Raw genomic sequence first — 15,520 nt, forward strand, 5'->3', positions numbered from 1 at the left:
ATTCCCCAGAAAGCTGTGAGGAATATCAAGCCACCCTCAGTCACCTCAGCAGTTGCTGGAAGACAACTGGTTAAGTGATTCTTTAAAACTAGGAGCGTAAAGCTTCCTAGAGAAAGAGGTGAGAGCAAAAGGCAACACCATATGTGACAGGGAGTAATCGTGTGTTGTACATGGTCAGTGTAACAGTGTTTTGTCTTTTTGGAAAAAAAGTAACCACCTTAGCTGACTGGTATTTCAGTGAGGAAACTTAAAGTACTGTAGTTTAATTAAGAGGTTGAAGAAGAGGATTTTGTTTTGTTTTTGGTGGTTTGCTTTAGTTCCCTGCACTATAGAAAAAGAGCATTTGTTTTGTGCCTTATACCTGTATGGTTTCCTGGAACCTACCTGCTTAAGAGATTACACATTCCTTGGGGGTGTCACAATGCATAAACCTGATCAATCCCTAGAAAGACTACAAAATGTTCCACCACTGTTGTAGTGCAGCTACTGCCAGCTGGGAAAGGCAAAACAGTTACTGATGAGTTACAGTGAGTTACAGTGTCTTGTTGATGGCACTGGTCAGTTGGAGCAAGTCTTGTCATTATAATACTAGAACTGTGTGATCTTGCATTGTCATGCTGGAAAACCGACACTTTTAGATTGGGTCGCAGGAATGGTAAAAACAGCTTGTGCAAGCAATGTGTTGTTCTGTACCACATATTCCCTTAATTATGATTAAAAGTATTTTCTTGTGCTAAAGATTCTTCTCCATATCATTACACTTCCACTGCTCATGTTGGCTTCTGGATTTCAAAAGTAGCATTTTGCCTTCCTACATATCGTCCATCAAGTCTGACAAAATGTGGACACCTTCCAGTGAACATGTTAATTTTCTATCTCAGCTACCAGGGTTACCCTTGAATGGCCAAACATGCAGATGGCAAGCCTGTGTCCTCGTGCTAATGAGCGGGTTGCTTCTTCCTGAAAGTTCTATAGTCACAACAGCGGAACATGATTATGCAAATGGCTCAGAAGGCCATAACAGTCCTAGGCAGCTGTGGTAACCTCCTGCTTTTGAGGACATCGTCTGGCCCCAACAGAGCTGATTTCCTGTTTTTAGTCTGCTGCAAGACATCTCAGTCCCTGAGGAACGTCCATCACAGACAGGTTGTTGTCAAAAGGAACCAGACAATCATCATTACTCAAGAAGGGCTTGGCTGTATCTTTTGCTGCTCCCTAGTTAATTAAAATTGTGTCCTTTTGAATGCCTATTTACACAGATTCTTAAACAACTTAACTCATATGCCAATAGCTGAGCACCTAGTGGTTTTGAAATCACTTGGCTTCAACTCAGCATTTTGTTACCCCAAGGAACAATGAAGATATCTATCTCCTGTATTAAAACTCTAAGCAACACTATGTGTCCAATAAAGTACTAATATAAAACCTAGACTGTTTTCTTGGACCCATATTTAAATAATATGGTAGTTATACATGAAGTATATAGAACAAGAAAAGGCCCTAAATCAAAACTAAGAAAATCCAAAGCCTCATTACCTACAGGCGCCACTTACTCATTTCCCAGGACAGTAGAATGAACAGCATGAACAAGAGGCCATCCGAGATACACACGGAAGAGGAGGGGGTGCAGCAACAGATAAAAGAACGGAGACGCAGAGACTGTGAGACATACACCTCTTGACTGAAATAAACAGCTCTATATCAGCCAACAAGAAAGGTCTTAGACCATGCACTTAAAAAAAAAACCTTTTGCTGTCTATCTCTACTAGTGTCTGGCACTGTCGCTGATATTAGTCCCTATTCCCCAGAGCAGAGTCTTTCTAGGATAACCTCTTACACATGAATCTCTGCGCTGCTTTCATTTGTCAAGAAAAAAATACATGGGATGCACTAAGCATATTTGCACAGCAAGTCAATTCTGTGATTTGATTTGATTTTGTGCCAGCTTTCATCTCCTCTTTTCTAAAAACAGTATCCTGTGGTGTGCAGTCTCTGAAGCAATGATTAACTCAGGACACTGCAGCTGCTGAACAAAAAAATGTTTGAACCAAATAATGCAGTTCTTCAGCCCCCAAGCAATAATAGTTCTCAACATAGGTAACAGAGTGTAGAGAAAATCACCAGTGTGACACAAATATTACATAATATAATATATGCGACAGCAAATGCAATTACTTAGAACAGAAAGCTAAAATTCAAGAGTACTGGTGAAATCAAGAAACAGTTTAGAGAATACCTGAACTCTTAACACTGACACTACAGCTACATTTGCTTAGACTTTACATAGCCTAGGATGTAGTCCCAAGATCCAAAGGACCTGGTAAAATGTTTCAGCATTTACAAAAAAACATAAGAATGGTTACAAACAAGAGCAGGTAAATCAGCCAGGTTGAATGTAGCCTGTCTGGCTAATTCATCCAAGTACAGTATCTCATCTACCCATTTCTTGAAGAAAGCCAGGGTATCTGCTTCAAAAACATGACTGAGTAGATTATTTCATACTTCTACAACCATTTTAATAAAGATGTTCATTGTTGTTAATGCATTTCTGGGTAGATCCCACTTGTGTCCTCTGGTTTGTGATTCAGTTTATTCTGAATTAGTCTAGTGCATTGCATTTGTCAGAGTCTTCAAGGATTTTAAATACTTAAATCAGGCCCCCTTGTAGTCTTCTCTGTTTAAGATAAAAAAGGTTTAGTTCCTTCAGCCTATCAATACAGGGTATTCTTTTTCCCTCTTTCTGGACCCTTACTATTACATTGTACAGTTTTCACAGTCACTTAATTTAAAATGTTGTACTTTTAATCATTGTTTGCCTTTTTAAGACATTCCCTACATTGTATAGAACAAATAAATGATGTGTCAACATAAATACCCATCTTTTTAATTATTTCCTCCAGCTCAGAATCTTATATTTATAGTGTATGCTTCTACTATTGTACCTTCTTGCTAAGCCCTTAACTTGTCTATATTAAACTTTAAAAAAAAAACAAGATTTGTTTACTGTATTACTTGTATTAGGAATGCATTTATATTTTGTGGCATCTACAGTTCATATTTGAATATATCAGCTCTTACAAATGAACACTCCACTCTGTTGCAAGTTATACAATATTGTTGCAAAGACAATCTAGAACTTAAAACAACCCTTGTAACTTTCCTTAACAAGTCTACATCACAGGAAATACCATTTAAAGACTAGAACCCCGATAGTTGGGTGCTTAAATGGAACAGGCTTCAGCTGGTGTCACAAAAGACTGAATACTGACAGTGACTACTCAAGTTACATCACTGAAGGCAACGTGTAGATGCAGTATAAGAGTTAATGTTAAGAATCTGTCCAATATTATTGTAACTGTGCAGAAAGGAAGATCATCTCACCACAAAATTTCAGTACGATTTTAAACAGGCCTTTAAACCTATTTAACAATGTTTTCGGCAGGGATATGGAAAGCTACAAAGATGCCATAGTTCACAAAACATTTTTTTTTTTACACAAGGAAATTAATATTTTAGCCTCCAATAGGTACAAATACTCTAGACATAAAACCATGTATGCCTGACAAACTAAAGGCAAATGGCTCTCTTTTGTGTTTGTTCTCAGAATGGCTCTTTAATTCCCTTGGGAGTACCATTTATTGACTTGTGTACCTCCTTCCTCTCTGCATTATTTCTTCATCATGAGAACACTGTAGTAGATCAAGAAGCAATTACAAGCCAGGAGGTGTGAGAGATGTTTTTCCATTTGCCCAGGGCAATTTTTATTAAGGCTGAGCATAATGAAAGAATAGCCCACAGCACTGCTTAACAAATCGCCACATCCCAAGGGCATCAAACATGGTGGCAACCTAAACGTCAGGTCCCTCTGACACAGACCACCACTCCTCTCCACAGGCAAAGGCCTCAGGAGGCAAACCTAAAGCAGTCTTTAAATCAGTGTTGCACAAGCAACTCACAACTATAAGCTCCCTTACATTTTTCTCTCTCTTCTGCATTAAATGCCCAAACCCTCACATACAGTGGCATTATTTCAGCACTTCCTTGTCCTTAAATTTTAAATCTTTAAACAATACAAGGTCTGCTAATAGTCTGCCGACTGTACTGAATGCAAAGTGTGTCATCCGAGTTTGCCATCAACCTGCCAAAATAATTTAACAGGTGGCGTGCACAAAACAATTTCCGGGCATAGGAGAACAAAGAAGATAATATTAGTGTGAAAAGCTTATTTTGGCATTGGTTCACGTGTAAATTCAGAAGAGCTACAATAAGTGCATGGGGAGTTGTAAAAAAAAACGTTTGAAAGTGCAATTCAAACAAAGCAGTAGCTCACATTTCCTGCCATCAATGTTTGGACAGATCAGCAAAGTCTATATTTACCAGGTTTCCATAAGAATTTCAAAAACAACCTTGCTTTAAATGATTTACTGAATGATTTTTAGTAATAAATGCTCTGATAGTGTATAATCAAAGTTCTGGTGTTGCCATTATTATTTTTATTATAAAATAATGAAGAAAAATTAATCTACGTATTCTATTTTAAGGTTTGTATTACAATGTTTTTCAGGATACTCTCAAAAAGGGACTTACACAGACGATCTCTGTGCTTCCATGTGTACAGTGCAAAGCCTTTTTCTCTGTCAGTAGCATTTTTCTCAACTTCAACACAGGCTATAATACTGTATACAAAAATGTCCAACCATAGCCAAGCTAACCATAGTAACCTATTAATTGACTAGCCCGAATAATACTAGGATTTGTATGTCAATATAAGACCAAAACAAATTAAATTATTTCCAATTTAATATAGCAACATGCTACAAACTTATTCAGAGGTATTTAACAGCATTTTTACGAATGCTCATATCCTTCAACATTTTTACATTTGAAAATAGTTTTCTTCCAAGATATTTTCAAGTACTGTATCTATAAAAGTTCAACTAGAGCCTGTATTTTGTAATCATGTGATTTTAAAGAGTAATAAAAGTCAAAAGTTGTGCTACAGATACTGCAAAATTTATGTTTGATTTTAATACATTAAGGAAGAATCATCCGTCATTTTGATTAATGCTGAAAAATGAAAAGAAATATTCCTAAACTATGAACTCATTCAGTACAAGAGACATTCTTTATATCTTAGTCCTGTTTCTGACTAACGAAGCTTTAAAAGTGCTGTTAATTGGCTCTGTTAAGTCATAGTTCAGCCTCTCTAATGTCGCGATGCTCATTGCTGCACTGTTCTAAACCTTTTAATAAAGAACCTCAGAGGTAGAGTATTCAGCTTTACTGGTGCATTGCTTTATTATATCTTATGCTTAGAGTATTTATTGTTTTTTATTCTACAACTTAGTCTTTATTCACTGTTGTATTAATGTATTTTACCATACTGTATTATACAGTACAAGTTCTTATATAATAAAGTCTCGCCTTTTCTGTCAGCAGAACGGATCTTTATTTCTCATAGTTAAGTTCATGTGCAGCATTCTGTGGCAGCAAGCTTTGCAAAGGGTAAAGTATCAAATAATAGTTTCAAGGGGACTGCTGTGCCTGTTTGGAAGCTGCAAAGGAACAAGGAGAGGTTAACAAACTTCACACTAGAAAAAGGTTCCACCATCAAAACATTCTTCTTCCTTTTTTTCCCCAAACATGGTTTAACCACGACTTCTTCCTTATGAAATGAAGATTGTAATTTTAAGAAAAAATGTCCAGAGTAGCATATTAAGGCTGCCATCACAGCATTACATCATTACACCCACTTCTGCCATGTTACTGAAAATGAATGCGGAGACTGGACTTCAAAACCAAGGACGAAAAAGTGACAAACTGTCACTATATTGTTACCACACTGCACAGACGCAAGCTCCCACACAAGTAGTTCAATAGGCCTAAATTGCATGCAGTACCCAGTATTCTAACACTGCAACTTTAAAGCTCCACTGGCTTAAAAAATTAAAGTGGCTTCTATAAAGCAGAACTATTATTAGCCTATCAATTCAGTCAATGCCTTTGCCCATAACCACTTTCAGTGATATCAGTAAAAAAAAGTTTCCAGCACAAAAGTAAAACATACAGTGTAGAGTTACATATACAAAAATGCTGAAAAAAACCAAAACAATTTAAATGAAAGAATATTCCTTGGTTTTCAAACCAAGCCTTTTAAGAATATAAGGACACGTACAATCCAGAGGAGGCCATTAGGATCATCTAATGCGCTTGGTAGTTATCAGCTATTTGATCTCAGGATCTCATTCGGTCTGTTTCAGCAACATGGTACTCCAACAACCAAATTCTACAGTCTAATACGGATGACCCCAGAGTGAAAAACATTTCCTTAGGGGTATGACCAATGTTGTCATATATGAAAAAACAACTATAGCACATACAGTATTGTATGTGGTTCTGCGAGTCAGGGAACATTCAAAGTCATTCTTAAAATAAATATTCCATATGTACAAGGTTTAAAACAAAACACTGTTATTTACCAACCATATACAGTATGTGCACAAATGTGTAAAATTCCTACCTTTTATGTCTAATGTATTCATGTTTTGGGTTATACTATAGGTTTAACATGAAGTAGTGGTCAACATTCAGGATTGATTAATATTGCCTGAGTTTCAGAATGCTTAGTTATGCTTAGTGCCTAGACAATGAATGTCATCTACATTTTATTAAATATTGCCTTACAAGTGACACAGCAACTAAAAAGGAAGAAACATCAAGCCTTAATTGAAGTAAACAAAGCACAAAATAATTATATCATCCCTCAAGGTAAAATACTAAACTGCTTCTGACCAAAAATGCTTCCACTAGACAACAGGGATTCTGGTTAGACCGAGTTTCTTCTCAATTCTACTAATTGTACATGTCAAGCAATAAAAGGTCAATTATCCAACTGTGCCCACTATGCTGCATGGTAGAGCTCCTAAGTGTAAACCTATTAAGCAAGAACTCAAAATAAATGCAAGGATGAGTGTCCAATACACTTGACCTCTGCTGAAGTGTTAATGCTCTTTGTCTGTGCGATTTCTTCCAGGAAGTACCAAAATGCTGACAAGTACACCATTTCCTCCCTTATCCCAAGTGGCACACTCTGCACTGGGCAAGGCTTCCTTTCTCTTCAACCCAGTAACCTGGGCTTGCAACAGACAACTGTACCAGTCCCAACCCTAGATATTCCAGTGCCTAGCCCCTTTAAGACCATCTTAATTAAGTGAGGCTTATTAGGCTTACTTAGAAGGGAGGCTGAAGAGCTGCAATGCACTTAACAAACCCATTCGTGCCTTTACAGGGTCTGGGAAGATAGTCATTAAACCCAATGAGCTAAACATTTACACAACTGCAGGGACAGTATTGGACAAAACAAATTAGAACATGTTTCTTTGTTTCATTCTGAAAACAATTCAGCAACAAACTTTTCTTGTGTTATTTTCACGTTCTGTTTGGAGGAGGAATAATACTAAGGATGAAAATGTGAAGAACAACAGGATATGTATAAACAATCCTAGAAGATGTAACTATGAACGAATGTGTACACAGACCTGAAACAAACCAAGGAGGAAAAAATAAACAATCTGATGGCTGAAACCACAGAAGCGCTTTCCAGTAGCTGCCAAATCACTGTAGGAAGAGGCACAACTGAATGGGAACGACAGAAATAAAGAAAAAGGAAAGAAACAGTGGTCAAGGCTTTGGAGTTTGGAAAGCTTGTGGGTTCAAATCACAGGTGGGATACTGCTGTTGTAACCTCAAACTGCTGTTGAACAAAAGATTCAAAAAGTTCACTCATCTTGCTCCAGTAAACATTTTGGAATCAGGTCTCTAGGTACCAGAAGAGCTGAAAGGTTACAAACATGAGAAAGCCATTTTTATATTTTTTATATTGTCTAAAAGCAAAGTTTCACTGAAAATGCATACTATTTAGGGTTAAGGTTTTTCAAAATATAGCTACAAAAAAGCACTTCAAAATAGAGCACGCTGAAGCCCTATTTTAAAGCAGCTAATAATAGCTGGAAATGATACATGAGTTGGCCCAGTTAAAACCACGTTACCACGTTCATTATCATTTGTTTCACAGTGTACAAATCACCTTCACTTTCTGAGAACTGGAATTGTACAATTTATTTGGAATTAAACTGGCTGTTGTGAGTGGTCTTTACGATAAATGGATGTCACACTGAAGCCAGTCCCTTCTTTGAATGTACCATATAACTTCCATGCTGCATTCAAAAAGCTTTGGCACAATTAACTGAACCTAGCAGCACCATTAACCTTCAGAAGCAGTCATCAGTAAACCCAAAACCCGTACCCAAAAATAAAAATGAGTACAACACATCTTGGTCCTCAGGTGTAATTAGGCCTACGTGTGGCTCACATACATTAATTGTAAAGAAGAAAATGAAATTTTTAAACTACAAAACAGTGACTTATTAACATAATAAACGATTTTATCAATAAGTGCTTAAAACAAGCAGTATGAAAAGATTTAACATAATTCAAGTTTTACAGACAGGTTCAGATTAATTACCATATCTTAATGAAACAAAGGTTATAGAAATGTTTTTGGATGACACAAGAATGAATCTAATACCGTGTTGAACAATATATATTGTCTTACATATTGATAATACTTATTCTGAACTGATGGTAAAAATAACTGAATAGATTTATGGCTTTGGAGCCTAGTGTTGTTGATATACACTTAAGCAAGTCATTATAAACGTTGCCCTATCACATGAAAAAACATTATTGACTGATCAATGGGTGCAAAACGCATATGTTGACTTATTTAAGCATGCTGATTGAAATGTTTTAGGTGCGACAGAAGTCTGTAGTATTTTCACCACAGATGAGGTCAGCCACACAGTGCCAAACATTGACGTTCTGTAAAGGAAGAAACTGATCGATATTCAGAAGCCCATCTGTGACCGTACTAGTGCTATTAACGTGAGAAATGCTACAGATTCAGACCCCCTGAGAAAACAAAACATCACTGAGGTTAAAACCTCAAAGAAAATAAAGTGATTTAAATAAGCTGCCGGACACGGTGCTGTTGTACAGTAAACAAACAGAGCTTTCAAGAAAAGATCTGTATACACTAGTTGGGATTTTCGAAGAACAAGTGAGCCACTGATTTTGTTTTTCTGAGTTAAGTCGTCGATTTAAGCCTTTATTATTCCTTAGGCGTGAGGACATTAGCTGCACAAAATAAGCTTTTTGTTTCTGCAAACGACTCTGGTTTTCGTTGAACTAGCGTTCGCTTGTTTTCCTTCCAGTTCAGTTGAGAAATTCACTACCAGCGAGCTTCGCAAATCTGTTAATGACAACACCTCTTTGACTAAATTAAAAAAAAACATTTGAATTGGACTGCCAAGCGTACAATTTTAATTTTCCGTTAAATTATTTTAATACGTTTACACAAATTTTGATAAACGTTAGCTATACCCAGTATTCCCGATACTCCTGATGATCTGACATTTCACTATCACAGATTTCTGCATCAATACGTTTAACGTAAGCAGTTAAAAATCGTAAGAAATGGTAAAAAAAAGAGAAAGAACAGTGGTGAACGTAGGAAAACGTTGTCATTTAATTATTCATGAGACAAATGTTTAATTGTAATCTAAAGGATTGCTTTCACTCATACGTAACTATACATTGTTTTGACTTATGGTACTTTTTTATGTTGACAAGCTTTAACATGAAGATACATGTTAACAGCTGGGTTCATAACAAAGCACTCTACTATAGAAGGTACAGTAGCTTGATGACAAACAGCGAAGTATAGCACATATCCTATTCATCTTCTGTATCAAAACGTCATATTTACATACATATACAACGTATATGTTAAACATAACGTGCGCACAGATAGCATATATTGTCTTACTGCAAACAAAAAACTTAAACCGTACCTGGACCACATCAGCGTATCTACGATTCTGTTTAAAAGGGCTATATACATCAAATCTGTTGTCACTTTTTTAAAACTCAATCATAAGAGCATAATACAAAAACAAAAATTAAAAATAATTTCAGGAGAACACAAGCTTACCAACTCCGTATTTTTCGTGTTCTGTAGGTATCCACATTTTTGTTACAGTCTGTGCATTGGAAAAAAAATGCGAAAGCAGCACCACAACATTAAAAAAGACTGCGTGCAATATCACTCTTCTCTACAGACTCTCTGCCCTGCTCTGCGCATTGTTCTGATTGCAGGAGCTCAGGCAAAACTACAGGGCATTATCACAGCAAGAGGGCAGTGATGTCTTGTGGGAATTGTAGTCAGGTTTTTAATCTGCGTCAATAGGCGGTGAAGAACTTCAATTCCCGTCGACACCTTAGAGCCCTTAGAAGATATCAGTATGTGATGAGCGCTTTAGTTCCGCTTTCGGATCATGTGACAGAAGGATAACAAGCATGGCAGCCTCTAAAACTGTTGGAAGTGTGTCCGGTAGGTAAATCTTATACAGGAGTTTCATTTGCTTTTGAGATCTCTGTTTTTGTGTACATGTGTTTGTATTGATTTAAAAGTAGTTATTGTACGTTTTGGGATACAAAACACCTTAAAATATTTGAAAGACTTTAATTACCAAAGTTTTTTGAGAATATAAACAAAGAAGCTGTAAGCCTTTTATATTGTGTAGATTGGGAGTTTTAACATGTTGGTAGTGGGTTTGTCACAGTTTGTTACGAGTATTTTAGGGTTACTTTATAAATTAGAGTTGACTACGTATGATATTATATAGGTAATTTAATACCAGTCTTAGTATCTTTATCATAACTTTACACACACACACACATATAGCTGATTGATCTTTGCAGTTTCCAGTTTTCCAATCAGTAGGAGCTGCTTCTTTAAGATTTAAGAACTTGCTAAAATATCCAAGTTAAAGGCTAGTTATCCTTTATCCCTTCCACTACTACTGGGAACACCATCAGATCTGATTGGTTGGTTAATTTAAAGGGCATTTATTGCTCTAATACTTGTGCTCCAGTTACCTTAAAATTGTTTGATTCCAAACGGGGTCTCCCCGAGTGTGAGTTATACAGTAGCAAAGTGCTCTCTTTGCTAAATAACTGGGATACTCATTCACTGCAGTGTTTAACCGTAGCCATGATCTATTGACTGTATGTCACTTCTATGTCAAAGAGTAGGAGGGTTGTGATTTGACTGTATGATTTACTACATCTTGTGTTGTACAGTAGTAATCCAGATTGCCACAATTTCTTTGTTTGAAACACAGTCAGCCTAATTTTAGTTATGGACAACACTCATGTTGCTCAAAGATGGCACACGAATTGGACGTTACCACAGCCGCCTCACAGCTCTTGAGTCCTGGGTCTGATTCTGGCCTGGGACACCCTCTGTGTGGAGTTTGCATGTTCCTCAGCGTGGTCGTGTGGATTTCCATTGGGAGCTTCCTTCAGCAATCCAGAGACATGCTGTGCAGATTAATTGGTGTCTCTGAATTATCCCTTGTATGCATGCCAGTGCATGTGCATAGACCAGCATATGTCCTGCCTGGCCCAGCGTTCACCAGGTTAGGTTCCTACCCTTCGTTCCAGGACCTTGTATTGGAGGAAGACGTTATCTCAAATGGGTGGATAGCATCACTCAAGATTTTAGCAGGGTTTTCTGAAGGTGGAGATGTGTTTTGTGCATGCAGCCCTACCTCTTTTTAAAATTAAAATAGCTCAGTCTTCCTTTGATCATTTTGACATTAAAGGAACACATTAAAAATTCCACTTGAATCCCCTTTTTAAAGCAGCCTAATGAAGAAATGGCAAGTTACGCAAGGCTCTGGCAAAATCAGCTTTCTTCTTTCTGCTCATCAATTACAATCTGGCCGGTTTGTGTCATCACAACAGTAAATTAATTGCTATAAGGAGGATTAATCATAGCAGGTTTTATCAATATGCATGATTACATTGATGGATTCTTACAGCATTGTTAATATTGTAATCACTTAAAATCTGTTAAGGGGGAATTTAAAATGGCTTATTGCTTTATCACAGTAATGTTAAATTAAATAGGACTGAATTTAGAGAAATAAATCCCCTTGTCATTTTTATTTTTTAAAAATACAGCAAGTTGTGCCATTATCTGTAGCATAGCTACAAAGCTATGTCCTCAGATGTTTCATTTGAGGATAAGGATTTTTTTTTTGCATTATATGTGTGTTGTATTTTGTGTTGCTAACTGAAACTATTCTACACAATATTATTTCCTTATTTATAAGGTTGATTTCCACCTTTTAACCTATTTATTTGTTGTTTTCTGTTATAGTAGCATTTATCCCTGGATGGGATCTTAAGAGTCCATATTTATTTGTTGGATAAGAACAGGATTTTGAATTCTCGTTCATGTCTGCTAACTAAATGATCTTTGCTGCTGTCGAAGGCCATATTTGAAGTGGGAATGCAAAGATAAGAAGACTATAAGTAGATAGTCAAGATCAAGCTAAACCAGCTGCTGGCCATCAGTTGCTGAGCTGATTGAATTGATATTAATAGTAGTGGAGAAACTTTCATCAGAATCAGGCTGATTGTTGCAATGGAATGAGAAGTGGAGAGGTAAAGTTATCTGCCTTTATTGAATAAATTATATATTTTTGTCACCCATGAAAACCATATGACCTAGTTAAAACAGGGAGAGCTGTACAGGTTGGAAAATATCAAAAATATAAGACTGTAGTCTGTGTTCTCTGATGCTATCGACCCTTAAAATTAGAGTATCAAATACTGCAGTTTGCAATTTTATTTCTGTATTGTGACACCAATTTGCAGGGCTCGGTGGGATCTTTCAAACAGTTTGGCCTCAGTTTAACTACTCCCGTTTTTTACTACTTGTTGTTAAAAGGCAGTAATAAGACGGAAAGTAAAGGTAAGATGACTTATTTTTATTTTATTTTTAGGAAATATTGTATATAGAAGACAAAATGGGAAACAAAAATATTGTTCACTTCAGAGCTTTTAACTAAACTGAACTCCTTTGATTCCCTAACTACCATAGAGTTGAACAACCAAGATGCTTGTTTTTAATGTGTCGAAACACAAAGTCATAGCCTGAATCCTTTGTCTATTTCTTGGAAAGCACTGAGATGTCAGCTTCATCATTGCACTGCCTTCCTTTTCCTCACAGTGGGCTGCATAGGCCGTACATTGATGCAGCTTCACTTCCTGGTTTTATTCCCTCAGCTGACCAATTGCCTTTGTCAGATTGGTCAGACAATGAGGTGTCGTAGGTCATCCTTACAGCCTTCTGGGTATAGTAGGGGGACCAAAATCTCCACTTGATTATCTCCTACTTTCCTCCCTCTCATGGGAGTAGCAATTCCTTATTATTCCTAGACAGTGAAGATCTTAGACACAGCACCATTTCACTTCTCTGAACATAGCAGCTCCTCACCACCCACGCCCCCTCAAACTCTACGCTGGAAGCTGTATCCACTTTTTTGATTGCCTTCGGGCTGGGCACAATATCTTGTCTTGCAACCTTGGAAACTTCCAGAACCAGGCTTGTGCCCTTCAGGTTATCACAGGCCCTGCAATATCACCATTGAACCATTGAACTCTGTCATGGCTCAATTTAACGACTCCCATTTTTTACTTCTTGTTGTTAAAAAAGGCAGCAATAAGAAGGTTCAGTACGCTTTCATGGGGCCTGCTTATCTTCTGCAAATGACCTCCTTCTGGAAATCATTTTCCTGGGAGCTCTGTAACATTTCCCGGTAGAAGACGCTTTCTGCCTTCCATCTCTAGCCAGAGTGGTATCTTGGCATCCCTCTTCCAATCCACTGCCAGTATTTCAGCTACTTGTGTTGAAGCTTTTGTCTCTCAAAGAAAATCTCACTCACGTTGCAAGTATGTATGCCCACTAATATGGACTTACACACTTGTATGCACTACACCTAAGACCACACGAGTTATAGTCACGCTCTCCTCCACACTGGGTGGTAGAGTCTTGGAGGAGCTTTTCGGTAGTAGAAGAAATATATACAAGACAAAACAGAAGCCTAACTCACTTTGGAGGTCTTAACTAAACTGAAATCCTTCCCTAACACCAAGCCTGGAAACTAAGCTGCTTAATGGCCTCAAAACAGCACACAGTCACAGTACAAGTCGCAAGTCCCAGATCCTTCATTTTTTGCCCATGAGTTCACTCAGGCTACTGTTCCAGCATTCTCTCAGCCTGCTGAGGGATGTATGAGTAAGGATGAGCTTCTGCTCCCAGGAGCCTCAAGGAAGCTTCCAATCACCTTTGTCAGACTAGTCAGGTGACAGTGTCCACCCATCCATCCATTTCCTAACTGATTTTTCCAATACAGTGTTTTGTAGAGCTGGTGCATAAACCAGCAAAGAACCACAAACTACAAAGGCCTTGCCATTTGGTCAAGACAGAGTAAGCAATTGTGCTGTCAAGTTACAATATTTGTTTTTAAGAGAACATGTACTTTCTTACTAGGCAGAATACATTGTCTCATGTCGCCATACTATAAGGCATCACATTAGGCTGGTAGTGGAATGTGGTGTGCATTGTACCACCACTAAATGCAAAGGCAGTATTTAAACCATTTTTTTCCATGACGTTCAGCAAAGTTTGCAGGGTGCGGTTTTACTATTCTGAAGAATTGAGTGGAATGTTTAATGTCATGTTTCTGTCTAATACACAGGGCTTCACACTCTGCTGCTTAGGAAGTTTATAGTCCTATTAATGTGATGAATATCAGTTATTTTTTAAATTGGCTTTCCTGTTCTTGGGGGTGTCCCCTTCTTTCCAGAATGCTGACTGTATTTTTGCTGCATCGGCAACATTAGCCCATCTGCAGAGAAAAAACGTTAACCAACTTTTATAAAGTTGTCAGTTGTAACCAGGACACTAATGACCCTGGGTTGTTTTAGCCAAGGGTCCAATTAAATCAATTTGAATGAGTGTTCAGGGGCCTTCCAGAGGTGTTGGCAGTTGTATTTTATATTTCTCTGTGAGCCTGAAAGCAGACAGGACATTTCTTATACCATGCTTGATTGTCATCTTTAATACTAGGCCACTAGTGGTATTGAGATATTTTCTCCACCATCATCAAAAGAAATAAAAAATGTCAGATGACAAATATGCTGGAGCACATACCACAGGATAAGGAGATGATTGAATGTTAACCACTGGACTTTTCCCAGAACCATACTTGCCTGTGAGGTTAGTTTTGTAAGACCATGACTAGCATGGTTTTTCCTGTCAATGCCGTTGAATATTGATGTGAATGTCTGAGTCTAATTCTTGCATGCAAAAAAAAGAAATGCAGTTTCAAAGATGTTAGACTACTGAGATGGAGGTTCTGGGAGGTGCCATTTAGAATTAATTGCAGTGAATTTCTGTGTTCTTTCCTACCCAACAAACTCATCCAAGGTGGGTTTCCTTGTGGAAAGGATGTAACTCCCAGGTAAGTCACAAAGAGTCTTGAAAATAATGCACTTTGCTTGAGTTAACTTTGAAACCAACCTCTTGGATGAGACCTAAGAATCC

The 15,520-nt window shown here is 37.5% G+C and overlaps 2 protein-coding genes across 3 annotated transcripts in view; one reads left to right on the top strand and one right to left on the bottom strand.

Moving 5' to 3' along the window:
* Positions 1-10,233, bottom strand: part of dock4b (dedicator of cytokinesis 4b) — a 159,065-nt gene extending 148,832 nt beyond the window's left edge. For both annotated transcript variants that reach the window (XM_088644866.1, XM_088644865.1), the window contains exon 1: positions 10,052-10,233. In XM_088644866.1, coding sequence (XP_088500992.1) covers positions 10,052-10,088 — 37 coding nt within the window. In that variant the 5' untranslated portion in view covers positions 10,089-10,233. The remainder of the gene's footprint in view (positions 1-10,051) is intronic.
* Positions 10,234-10,377: 144 nt separating this feature from the next.
* The window catches only part of znf277 (zinc finger protein 277), a 42,748-nt gene continuing 37,605 nt past the window's right edge, over positions 10,378-15,520 (top strand). Inside the window, exon 1 of the mRNA XM_088644882.1 lies at positions 10,378-10,450. Coding sequence (XP_088501008.1) covers positions 10,417-10,450 — 34 coding nt within the window. The 5' untranslated portion in view covers positions 10,378-10,416. The remainder of the gene's footprint in view (positions 10,451-15,520) is intronic.

The sequence above is a fragment of the Lepisosteus platostomus genome, chromosome 9 (assembly GCF_059453375.1).
Source record: "Lepisosteus platostomus isolate fLepPlt1 chromosome 9, fLepPlt1.hap1, whole genome shotgun sequence".
In the NCBI taxonomy this organism is placed as follows: Eukaryota; Metazoa; Chordata; class Actinopteri; order Semionotiformes; family Lepisosteidae; genus Lepisosteus; species Lepisosteus platostomus.